General features: G+C 51.5%; 5 protein-coding genes across 5 annotated transcripts; 2 read left to right on the top strand and 3 right to left on the bottom strand.

Moving 5' to 3' along the window:
- Positions 1–69: 69 nt before the first annotated feature.
- QC762_401432 (uncharacterized protein) lies at positions 70–1,137 on the bottom strand (the record flags this gene model as incomplete). The annotated part of the gene is made up of 3 exons (XM_062889602.1): positions 903–1,137; positions 166–827; positions 70–91 (listed from the first exon to the last, which is right to left on the bottom strand). Exons 2-3 carry the CDS (start codon positions 810–812, stop codon positions 70–72), a joined length of 669 nt encoding a protein of 222 aa, XP_062743121.1. The 5' UTR covers positions 813–827; positions 903–1,137.
- QC762_0062550 (uncharacterized protein) lies at positions 1,028–3,074 on the top strand. Its single transcript, XM_062883624.1, has 4 exons — positions 1,028–1,553; positions 1,634–2,502; positions 2,560–2,818; positions 2,867–3,074. Exons 2-4 carry the CDS (start codon positions 1,708–1,710, stop codon positions 2,911–2,913), a joined length of 1,101 nt encoding a protein of 366 aa, XP_062743120.1. The 5' UTR covers positions 1,028–1,553; positions 1,634–1,707; the 3' UTR covers positions 2,914–3,074.
- QC762_401420 (uncharacterized protein) lies at positions 3,071–4,597 on the bottom strand. Its single transcript, XM_062889601.1, has 3 exons — positions 4,565–4,597; positions 3,637–4,296; positions 3,071–3,560 (listed from the first exon to the last, which is right to left on the bottom strand). The coding sequence occupies exons 2-3, from the start codon at positions 3,992–3,994 to the stop codon at positions 3,358–3,360; spliced, it is 561 nt and encodes a 186-aa protein (XP_062743119.1). The 5' UTR covers positions 3,995–4,296; positions 4,565–4,597; the 3' UTR covers positions 3,071–3,357.
- A 110-nt stretch (positions 4,598–4,707) lies between these two features.
- Positions 4,708–7,084, top strand: QC762_401410 (uncharacterized protein). The gene is made up of 9 exons (XM_062889600.1): positions 4,708–5,231; positions 5,298–5,375; positions 5,435–5,593; positions 5,865–6,024; positions 6,098–6,212; positions 6,270–6,438; positions 6,467–6,552; positions 6,608–6,780; positions 6,844–7,084. The coding sequence occupies exons 1-9, from the start codon at positions 5,145–5,147 to the stop codon at positions 6,876–6,878; spliced, it is 1,062 nt and encodes a 353-aa protein (XP_062743118.1). The 5' UTR covers positions 4,708–5,144; the 3' UTR covers positions 6,879–7,084.
- Positions 7,085–8,071: 987 nt separating this feature from the next.
- On the bottom strand, positions 8,072–9,701 carry QC762_401400 (uncharacterized protein; the record flags this gene model as incomplete). The annotated part of the gene is made up of 2 exons (XM_062889599.1): positions 9,402–9,701; positions 8,072–9,244 (listed from the first exon to the last, which is right to left on the bottom strand). Exons 1-2 carry the CDS (start codon positions 9,564–9,566, stop codon positions 8,072–8,074), a joined length of 1,338 nt encoding a protein of 445 aa, XP_062743117.1. The 5' UTR covers positions 9,567–9,701.
- Between the last annotated feature and the right edge of the window lie 1,497 nt (positions 9,702–11,198).

Genomic DNA, 11,198 nt, shown 5'->3' with positions numbered 1-11,198 from the left:
ATAGCCCCACCTCCCGACTCTGGACTAGCGCTTTTCCGGACCAATTCCGAATTTCCTCAAAGATGTGGCTTACGGAGAACACGCTCGCCATCTACCATATGATATTCCGAATTAGCATTCGTGGTTTTCTCCCAATCTCACTGCAAATTTAATCATTCAATTTACAGGACTCTGATACGGCGCGTATACAACAAGTCGGCCGTGTCGCCCGCAACCAAAACGCCACGGGCTTCTGGATTCGAGCTGCTCATGGTGATCTGATCGTGGGCATAGAATACCGACATTCTAGCACCTGGTTGGACACAGCGGCCATACTCCAGGGAGCTGCGAGGGATCTCTCTGGTCTCGCTGTACGATTTGCAAGGTGCTTTCCACGTCTCACCACCATCGAATGTTGCCGTCGCGACCACGTTGAAGGGGCCCAGATCATGGGTGTAGTATGTGCTGTGGTGAAGAGCTGTCACTCCATCATCGAGCTGAGTGTAGTATCCTTCATATACGCTGTCCGCAAGCGTGTGCTGCACCCTTTGAACCTCTTGAGGGAAATGGTCGACGTTCGGGGCAATGATAGCGAGATCAACATGACGGGTCTTGCCCCTCTCCGCTCGAGCATAGTCTGGCCCAAGGTAGGTTCGAAATTGGCTGTAGGTAATAGTGATCCACTCACCTGTTTCTGAGATTGTTATGTTGCTCGAGCCTTCCGGGCAGCCAGTGCCTGAGTATCTTGTCAGCCGGAAATGCGCTCCTGTTCCCAGGGTTGTCTCCTGGGCTATCACGAGCAAAGGAAGTAGAAGAGAAAATGAAAGCTTCATTTTGCCGGCGTTTGCCTATGTGTGTTGGACAACACGTCGTCTTTGGTTATCGACTGGTTCTCGATACGGGAAGTGTGTGGGACTTATAACCTTCGTCGAGGAAGCTCTGAACCTGGTACATGCCACATTTAGCACCAAAAGTGTCGCGGTGCATCGAGAGGTATTCTTGTGGAGGACCAGGTACCGCAAAGACAGGTGGAGGATAAATAGTTGAACAAATTAACCAGCATTTCCCCCTCGATTCTCACTGGTTGCTTCTTTTGAGATATTCACAGATTGCATATCTCATGCTATTCTCGCAGCTCATGCGAGGGTGGAAAGTGTGATGGAAGGTTCTTGAGACTGCTATGCCCGCCTTCCTCCGCTCCTCGGACTATCAGGTCTCCATCCAATTTTGCCGACGACCGACGACCGACCACCGTCCACCGTCCACTGTAGTATGACTCTCCCGCGTGCTCCATATTTTCAGTTCCTTGCCCTTCGATTTACGGCGCAAGAAGGCAACCGCTCTGCTCGTCCACCACGCGAGCCATGATGCATCTCGCATATCTTTCGAAGCCTCCCAAGATCAAGATCGAGGAACATCTTGTCTGCCACGTGGTCGCAATCTCGGTACTGCGATGATGGCTGCCTCTTCATCAAGACGATAACAATCCATCCAGTCACCATTGCCCGGAAGATTGGCAAAATAAGTCTTCTACTATCAACCGGGCGGCTCGGCGCGCACACAACAATCCATAGGTTGGAACCATCCGAACAATTGATTAGGTATCTGCAGCTTGCTGATTCATCTGCTGAGACTGTGCCATGATGGTCAACAGATATCTACAGCCTCCCTCCACTCACCGCCCTCCCCAACTTCACCGACCAATACTCCACTGATCTAGCAACCACGATGCTCCTCCTCCTATCCCTCCTCTCAACCCTCGGCCTCGCCGCCCCCCAACTGGGCACCTCCCCCTGGGGTCCAAACGTCTCATCAACCATGCTCCGCTTCGGCTGCCACCAGCTCGTAATCGACCGAATCGACCCCCTCGTCAACCCAGGCTCCCTACCCTCCCCACACCTCCACCAAATCGTGGGCGGCAACGCCTTCGATATCTCCATGCCACACAACACCGACATCTCCTCCCTCGCCAACTGCACCACCTGCTCCTACTCTGAAGACCTCTCAAACTACTGGACCGCCAACCTCTACTTCCGCGCACGAAATGGTTCCTACAAACGTGTCCCCCAAATACCTAACAGGCTATTATTCGGCGATGATTTTACTACCAAAACGGATGGTGGCTTCGTGGTGTACTACGTCAGCGGTGGGATAGGGGACGTGACTGCCTTTCGGCCTGGATTCCGGATGTTGGTTGGGGATGCCGGGAGGAGGGAACCGCAGGGGTTGAGGAATCAAACTTGCTTCCGGTGTTATACCGGGCCTGACTTTGGGGGGGATGATAAAGCGCCTTGTGTGGATGATGCGGTGGACTTTGAGGGGTTACCCAATAAAATGTGCTGGGGGATTAGGAGTAATGTGCTTTATCCGACTTGTTGGGATGGGAAGAATTTGGACAGTCCTGATCATAAGAGCCATGTGGCGTATCCGGTTGAAACCGGGCCGCATACGTTTACTGGGTTGGGGACGGGTGGACAGTGTCCGGAGAGTCATCCTGTTAGGATACCGCAGTTGATGCTTGAGGTGGGTTAACCGTCTTTTGGGAGTGTGTACTGTTTGGGAAATGCTAACGGGGAGTAGATTGTGTGGGATACGAGTTTGTTTAATGACCCGGATGAGTGGCCGGAGGATGGGTCGCAGCCTTTTGTTTTGAGCACGGGTGATACTACGGGGTATGGGCAGCATGGGGACTATGTGTTTGGGTGGAAAGGGGATTCTCTGCAACGGGCGATGGACGGGGTGTGCTTTGGGGCTAATTGTCATGTGCTGGAGAGCCAGTCTTTGGAGGAGGCAAAGAGGTGTAGTGTGTCTTCGAGAGTGGGGGAGGAGGTGGATGGATGTGAGTCTTTGTTTCGTGAGAGGGGACTGTGAGCTGACATGGTTATAGGGCTTGATACGCTTCCTGGGAATCCAGATATTCGGGAGAAGAAGTGAGTGCGGCTTATGCACTGGGTGAATGGTCTAAAGGAAACGGAGGATGCCAGAAGTGATCTGGGGTCGACCAGCTACGACTGGCTGAGCCGATGGAGCCAGCAAAGAGGAACAGGGAAGCTCTACTGCCGATGTATGAAGACATTGACGAGAGAATATGGGTAGCAATAGTGGTCTATTGCTATATAACGAAACATCTAGACGACTCCCAAAATAGACACAGCTGGGTATTCACGTCTTTGGCATGTAGTGAGCCACTCCATCGGAACAAGCCCAATCCGAACATCACTGCCGCACTCAAACTTTGATATCATTGCAGCCAAGATCAGCTTAATGATCGACAATAGCATCAAGTCTAGAGCTTGTCCCAGTTCCGTCATCATAACAAAGAGTAGCATCCGCGACTGGACACTATACCGAGACGCAGTTCTCAGCCTCAGTCATCCTTCACTCGATCCTCGCGGCCAATGTCCAACCATAAGTCAACACAGCGCCCAGTGTCAACAGGTTGAGGTGGATGCACATTGCGTGGCTGAATGAAAACCGTCTCTTCACCACCATCATCCCCGACGATGGGCTGACACTAGCACCCTCCATCACCTTGTTCTCATCGTATTGTGTCGTGTTGCAGCTAAGCCCATCTCTCGTTTCTAAGGTCGCGGCTATGTCAGCAAAGGCCACGTCCGAAAGTCAGAGGATATCAAATCATGATGAGATCAGGCGAACCTTGATGAGTAACTTGAACCATGGCCTTTCGTGTAGCAGGTTCAAAGATGAATGTATTCAACATTGCTGAGGTGAACGCAACGGCGTGGGGAACCCAGCTCATGAGGCTTGCCTCGAAGGGAACAAGATCATCTCGCGGGATAGTCACAGCAGTGATAACGACCAATAATGATTGAGATCGGAAATAAAACGGCCAGGCCTGTTTCTGAAGGCTTCGGAAAGCGGACTTTGGGAGGGCTCGGTAGCTGATCTTGGTCATGATGAAGCTTTGGTATAGGGTTGCCCCAAGCAAAAAGGAGAAACACAGTAGGTGAAGAGGCGGCAAAGCTGACAGGAAATGAGAGCAGTTTGAACTCATGTTTGAAAGGGTTGATACTTGTGCAAGATTTTAAATTGAGCGCTGGGATCGTTTCTAAGTCAAGGTCCGTGAGGAAAAGAAGAACAGCAGACATATTTCAAGTCCTGATGATGGACGGCTTTTCAAGTAGAGCATTTTACTGAGCACCGGTCTGACTCGGAATCATGGTTGGCGCCTACCATCGTTTTGTAGGGCTTGGCGTTTAGAGCTGAGGTTGGTATAAGAGTTTGGTGCTTTAACTCCGAAGCTGACCGGACCGCAGATACTTTGCATGGAGAGGGGATCACATGATACAGGCATGACTGTGAAACACAACTTCATCAGCAAGTCAGAAATGCGGTCCTTTTGCTGAGAAAATGCGCACGTAGATCGTTTGAGGGACGTGACGTTGAGCCTGGAAGCCGGACTCTGAGTCTCGCACACCGGAGCAGGTAAGGTACTTGAGGTGTATTCACATGGATTCCAGGCACCTGATTTGCGCGGATCGAGTGAGGTCCCATTTGAGGTTCGGTATAGGAGTGGTTCTAGTAGGCTCGGCATGCTGAAACAAACAAAGTAATCTATCCAAACCTTTCTCTGTGGTGTCGTTCAGCCAAGATTGTTGTTGACAGGCTGAGAGAAACATCGGCCACGTGAGAAAAACGGCCGGACATTAAACATGTCTGCGAAGCTTTCTAAGGGTATCTTTCCGATGCCGACATTACGTCAGGTGCAATCATCTTGGTTGATGAAGACGATGCGCTCCAGTCAAGTCTTATGTCGGAGCCGATGAGTATTGCCGCCTTGATATATTCAGCTATCACCAAAATAACCAAAAGGTTCGGCCGAGCCATCCTGTTGGACAGAGGATCGGTTAAAAGCGAAGGATTGACAAGTGCTATCAATATGTCGTGCATTTGATAGGCCGTGGTTAATCACATTTAATCAACCCCACAATCAATGCACGGTATGCCCGGCACTTGACTTGCCACAGCATTGCCTCCTTTAGCTTCACTCTTTCCAAGACGGGAGAGGTGAGGTTGGCATGGAGTACACGCGAAACTTTTAAAAGAGCGCGACGGCCCGCCGACGACCCCAGGCCGCCTCGTGGTTCTCAATCCGTCCTGCAAAGCCAAGATCGACGAAGCTATTCGGTGTCTCTCATTCCACCATGAAGGTCTTGTATGGCCTTTTTTCTCTCCCGGCCGTTTACGGCCAGGGCTTTAGCACAACCATGCTTCGATTCGGCTGCTCCGAGGTAAGCACCTCTTCCACCCGCCACTGAGTTCAGGTCCTTCCAGAATACTGACCATCTTTATCCCAGGTGGTCCTCGATCGCATCGATCCTCTCGTCGAGCCCGGCGGTATTCCCTCTGCTCACGTCCATCAGGTTGTCGGAGGAGTGCGTCGAATCATATTTTCAACGAAACGCCGTCACCCTCGCTGATCGTTGCTCTCTAGAATGCGTTCAACGTTACCATGCCCTACAGCGATATTTCCAAGCTCGCGACATGCACAACATGCTCGTTTGATCAAGATTTGAGCAACTACTGGACTGCCAACGTTTACTTTAAGGCTCGAAACGGAACCTACAAGCGTGTTCCCCAGATGGTCAATGATGTGGGTGCCCCGTTCACTTGCTCGTGCCGGCTTTCGAGTTTTCCAACACCAAACAACGATCAACAATGAGACATGATGCTGATTTCTTTGTTCTAGGCCATTGGAAATGCCAACGGTATGACGAGTTTCTTCACAATCTCCGTCTCGACACATTATATCATCATTCTAGGGTTAGGGCTATGCGGGACCACTGAGTGACCCCTGAGCCCGAACCAAACATCATCCACCACATCGCTTCTTCGTGATTCTTTGAAGACAAGGCAGCTAACAGAACTCTTACAAAGCTGGCATCACCGTATACTATACGGCTCCTGGTCCTAAAACTGTTACTGCCTTCAAGCCAGGCTTCAGAATGTTCACTGGCGATGCAGCACGCCGCACCTCGACTGGCCTTGGTCGCAAGATGCAGAGCTGCTATCGTTGCTACACAGGTATGCAGCGGCAAGCATAGGCCTGGTCTCTGGTCCATTTGGTCTTTGAATGACAGTATCTCACCTTGTACAGGTCCCAACTTCCAGGGCAACACCATGAGCCCCTGCATGGATCCCAAGCTTGACACCGAGAGCTTTCCAACAACTCCATGCCCCGGAGGCATCCGCAGCAGTGTTATCTTCCCTATGTACGTTTTTTCTTAAGCCTATGTCAATGTACGTTGGCAGTGCTGACGACCCCCAAGCTGCTGGGATGGGAAGAACCTCGACACTCCGAACCACATGGACCACGTTGCTCACCCTACGTCCGGGCCTGCCACCTTTGCCGTTGTCGATGCTGCCTGCCCTGCGAGCCATCCGGTCAAGATCCCACAGGTCCACTACGAGGCAGGTGGTTGTTGTCGTGGCTTTGATGTCTGCCTTACGCTGACGCTGTGAATAGATCGTCTGGGATACCCGTGCCTTCAACAACAAGGCTGAATGGCCCGCCGATGGCTCTCAGCCTTTTGTACTGAGCCAGGGAGACCCGTAGGCCCTTTGCCCCATTCTAAAGGTTGCCAGCAGTGCGCTAACATCAAATTAGGACCGGCTACGGCCAACATGGCGACTATGTCTTTGGCTGGAAGGACGACACTCTCCAGCACGCCATGGACAACCGCTGCTTTGCTGCCACATGCCGTGGTTTAACGACGCAGACCTTTGATAAGGCTAATCAGTGCCAGGTCAAGAGAGTGGTTAAGGAGGATATCGACGGCTGTAAGTCTGCGTTTTGAATGGCAGGCATGGATTGGTTACTAATATTTGCGAAACAAACAATAGGGCTCAAGGCTTTGCCGGGTCATTCACACGAGTGAGGGGTGAGATTTTGGATTTGAGATGAAAATATGGTGACATGCTTTGGATGGACATTGTGACAAGACTGGATGGCTTGTATCCAGAGGCTATTGTTGAAGAAGATAGTGAACTTGACGTATTACAAGTTATTTTCGAGACTTGTTGATCGCCTTGTCTCGCGAGGCCTGTAGACTGCCATTTATACACACAATACCATCTTTTTCGGATTGGGGCTCCTGGGAGACGCAGCTGGCCTCAGTGAATAGCCAATCGTTTGCCAGCAACAAGCACGTTCTGGATCCTGCAGCGCCGATCCTGGACAACACCCGCAAGGGGGATCTCGTGGAGCGTTTACTGGAATTGGCCAAGGCTTACCTGGATCCGGAAGACTGTGACACGCCGTTTGATCCCTGCCAGCCATTTGCCAAACAGTACAGCTGCTTTTTCTACGCTTGCACTCTTGATAGTCTCCGGCATCCTCCAAACCTGAAGTCTCTGATAATCTACGGCAGTTCCTATCATGGCCACATAACCAACCTTGGCCCTATATCTGAAGATTGACGCACTTCCTCGCTCTCCGTGACAATTTGAACTTGAAAGATTTTCCAGAGGTGCAAGCGGCTGCCAAGGAGTATGGTTTTGCGGTCAAGTTAAAAGCTAGGATAAAGCTGGAGCTTTTAAGTTTCTGCAGAAAGTTGCTCGACGGCGGTAATGAGTTGGAAGTTCATGCGGCAACAGAAGAAGGACGCTTGCTGAAGTATGCAGAGGAAAGAGGGCTTGGCGAGATGGACGATGGCGTGAGGAAGGTGATGGCCAATTTGTCGTGAATGCTTCATGATGTAGTGGTAATACAGAAAGTGGAAGATGCGGGCCTACCGCGGATATCTTTCCTGATTCTCGGACTTAACATTGTTTGATCAAACCCTTGATCTACGTAACTTGACAACAAATGCAAATCTTAAGATGATTGTTGTGGTATGCCGGATACTCTAGGATGCCTCTGGACGGGCTTTCGAAGAATGCCTTAACAACACGGCATGAAAGTCTTTCATTTGATTGATAGGTCTTGTAGGCTAGGGATCATGGTGGTCCAGATAATGGCTCACATGATGGCAGTTATTGCCAATCACTGTCACCCTTAATGGAAACTTTCGTAATATGTGGGTGCCTGCCCTATGAAAGTCATACAATATATCTACAGCACAATCCGCAATCATGGAAACCGCACATGGGGACCTGGTTGCCGTCCTCTCACACCAACATCTTGTGTCTCCAATGGCCTCGCGTACACCTCCAGCTGTGGATTCCCATACCGATCAAACAAGTAATCACCCAAAGACACCCCCCCTGCAATGGCCCTTGGAGCAGGCTGTCGCCCAATAATCAACCCCCCCTGCGTCCAAGCATTAGACGACGGTGTCGCCTCCGACGAGAACCCAGAGCTAGGCCCCAGCTGACCAGCCAACGTCGTAGGTGATGTCGATATCCCCTGGTGAAACTCTGCATATATCTCGTTCTTTATTTCCTGCTTCATCTGGTTCTTTTGTTCGAACAATTTATACCTTCTCAGCTCCTCCTCGAGACCTTTTAACCTTTGGAACTCGGCCTCCTTTTCCTTGGCCTCCCTCTTGGCCTCTTTCGTCTTTGCCCTCTTGAGTTCTTCTCGAAGGACCATGTTCTCATGCTCCTTCCCCTTTAACGCCGCTGCTATTTGGGGGTCTAGCGGACGGGGCTTTCGGGTCTCGGACGAACTGCGCTTTCGCATGTTGCTCCGGGAGCGTCGAAACTGTAGTGTAGGCCCGGGAGACCGGTTTCGATGAGGGCGGTGTGGGATGGGGTCTTCATCGGGATGTGGCATCCAACGATTATTGGGTAGGTTTGGGGCATGGGGAACAGGCCTTCTTGGTTCGTTGAAGGGGGTGTTGGGTGTAGGAGGATAGGCTGGAGGAAGAGTCCATGTTCCCCACATAGAAGCAATCGGGTACGGTTGTGGTTGCTGATATGGGATGTGTGGTCTCCCATAACCTGCCGGGGGAGGGGGAGGTGGCGGCGGCCCCGGCTGGTATCCTGGGTGAGGTCGTGGTGGGAATCCGCTCATAAAGCCTGGACTGGACAAGGGTGTCCCTGCCGGTGGGAGGCGATAAGTGGGAGACGGCGGGATGGTTGAAGCTGTGTATTCTGTACTGGGTGAACGTAATGGGGTCTTTGGAAGGCCAGGCCCGTATGGTGCTGGTTCTCTCTCATATACCATGGAGTGGCTCCCGTGAGGGTCGTCCTCGTCCTCGCTATAGTAGACAGAATCTTCTTCACTACCGTCTGTGACATACGCAGAGTGAGGCTGATGTGCGGGAGGCCGGATAGATAAGCCGGGACGGAGGGGCCGCATCTCCTCTCAGTTCAAATCCCAGCACAACCCAACGTGGCCAGTGTGGCACAGTCGAAATATTTGGTATGGTACTGTGGACAGTGATCCACACCAGGATTGTCAATCGGGAAGGAAACAATGAGGGATGGAGCAGGATGCCTGATCAGAGGTAACGTACGAACTTGCCGGGGTATCTAAAAGATTGGGCGTTCTTGATGATGAAAGTGGTTGACAGGTTGGCTGGCTTGAGAGGCTTTGCAACGAGCAAAGTGCGCGAACCACCTGCTTTGGGCTCGAAGTTGGGCGCCTTATGGCCTGGTATGCCGACCTTGGGACCCCGCATATCTAAGCCCGCTCTACCCACCAGGAGCCCCAAGCCACACCGACTTCTGCTGTCAAGCTGTGCGTCGATTTTGGGGGGACCGTACTGCGTCGAACAAGAAGGAGGGGGTGGCGCCCGTTCATGTCCCCAATCAGACCTGTTTACCACTCACAGTTGAGCCGCAAGTGCGGGGAATTTGTTCTCGAGTGGGAGCGACTTCGGTTGCTGCATTTCAGTCTTCGCCAACACCGACGATGGACCGGCTAAGACAGAGAAGAACGTGATTGGTCCAGCTGGGGCAAAGAGAAAGTAAAGTAATGTTGGTTAACTAACACTGGAAGCAGAGGATTATGCGATCGACTAACCTACATGACTCTATATGAGACAAACTTAGATGTCTGATATCGACCATTGGGATCCCTTTTTCATGGCTTTGCAACCTAGGTGTCTACCCGTGGTTTTCAGTTTCTGAGCCAACCTCAGTCTTCATGTTTGAAGATATGTGGGACATGTCGTTGGCAGCCGCTTCTGTTGGCCCAACAAGTACCACAGGTCCTGACATCACATGGCTCTCTCATTGAAGCACGTTGCGACTTGAAGCCGCTGAGTTGTATCTCTTATCTTTGTTGTCCTGCGGGAAGCATGGCACAACATCGTGCATATCGCATCTCGAGGCTCTTCCGAAATGAATGCCGAAAGGGGACGGAGGGAGCGGATAAACCGGCTTAGACTGTAATGTCGCGCAATCTGCTGCAGTCCCTCCCAATCATCGTGGGCCGCATGCACTGCGCCCCTCACGCCTACATGTACAGACCAAGATCACCCCACACATGCACCTAGAGCTTCACCGCCTACTCTCCAATTCCTGGTGCGCCTACAGATAAACCTTGAGCAATCGTGAGCTTGGCAATCGTAGCCTGCTGTGCGTTAACGAGAGGAGAGTGATACAGCATAGACAAGATATAACCTACTGGATTGTAGTTAATAGACCTTCAAGTAGTACGACGGTGAACATCTGGAACAGCCGAGGATATCTATGGCTGTGTTTTAAAAGCAAACTCGGTCTATAAGTCTATGAAGTTAGGAAGATGGAACTACACTAGTCTACTGAATAATGACTCTCGTGGGCCTGCCGATGATACATTTCCCAGACACGGAACCAGCACCAACTCGCTCATACATCTTCTCCGCCACCATTCCCCCCGATTCTCCCAGCTGCGCAAACAAAAACAACATAACACACCCCCTCCTCAAGCATCACGGACCTCGTTGACCCTAAAACCACACACTTCGTCTCCTTCTGCTCCGAACCCCTAGGACTATCCATTTCAATCCTCCTTTCCCCATTCCCCGCACTTGAAACGTCATAGTCCCTAGCTTTAGCAAGTAACGACCCTTGACTGTGAGCCCCCCTCCCATCGCTAGCCGGAGAAAGGCTCTGCGCGTCGCCAACCAGAGACTCGTCAGCTCATACCACTGGATCTCCCCAAACGGCGGACTGATGTACTCTATCCCTCCTTCATAAAGCTATGCACGACTAGGAAGGCACGAAGCTAATGGCTTGCTCGACACCAAACTTGATCCTGACCATTTTCTCCGTGTCCCTGCCGCGAATCCAGAGTAAGCTCCTCCTGAGCAGTCCCTTCTTCTCAG

Source organism: Podospora pseudocomata, chromosome 4 (genome assembly GCF_035222375.1).
Source record: "Podospora pseudocomata strain CBS 415.72m chromosome 4, whole genome shotgun sequence".
NCBI classification, from domain to species: domain Eukaryota; kingdom Fungi; phylum Ascomycota; class Sordariomycetes; order Sordariales; family Podosporaceae; genus Podospora; species Podospora pseudocomata.
Note: the sequence above shows the minus strand (reverse complement) of the source record. Positions and strands in the feature narration are given on the sequence as shown.

Excerpts from the sequence above, each read along its gene's own strand:
- QC762_0062550 (XM_062883624.1), top strand. The coding sequence starts at position 1,708 with ATGCTCCTCCTCCTATCCCTCCTCTCAACCCTCGGCCTCGCCGCCCCC. Across the intron at positions 2,503-2,559 it reads TACCGCAGTTGATGCTTGAG|ATTGTGTGGGATACGAGTTT; the intron begins GTGGGTTAACCG and ends AACGGGGAGTAG. Across the intron at positions 2,819-2,866 it reads GGGGGAGGAGGTGGATGGAT|GGCTTGATACGCTTCCTGGG; the intron begins GTGAGTCTTTGT and ends ACATGGTTATAG.
- QC762_401420 (XM_062889601.1), bottom strand. The coding sequence starts at position 3,994 with ATGAGTTCAAACTGCTCTCATTTCCTGTCAGCTTTGCCGCCTCTTCAC. Across the intron at positions 3,561-3,636 it reads GGTTCAAGTTACTCATCAAG|AAACGAGAGATGGGCTTAGC; the intron begins GTTCGCCTGATC and ends CCGCGACCTTAG.
- QC762_401410 (XM_062889600.1), top strand. The coding sequence starts at position 5,145 with ATGAAGGTCTTGTATGGCCTTTTTTCTCTCCCGGCCGTTTACGGCCAG. Across the intron at positions 5,232-5,297 it reads TTCGATTCGGCTGCTCCGAG|GTGGTCCTCGATCGCATCGA; the intron begins GTAAGCACCTCT and ends TCTTTATCCCAG. Across the intron at positions 5,376-5,434 it reads TCCATCAGGTTGTCGGAGGA|AATGCGTTCAACGTTACCAT; the intron begins GTGCGTCGAATC and ends GTTGCTCTCTAG.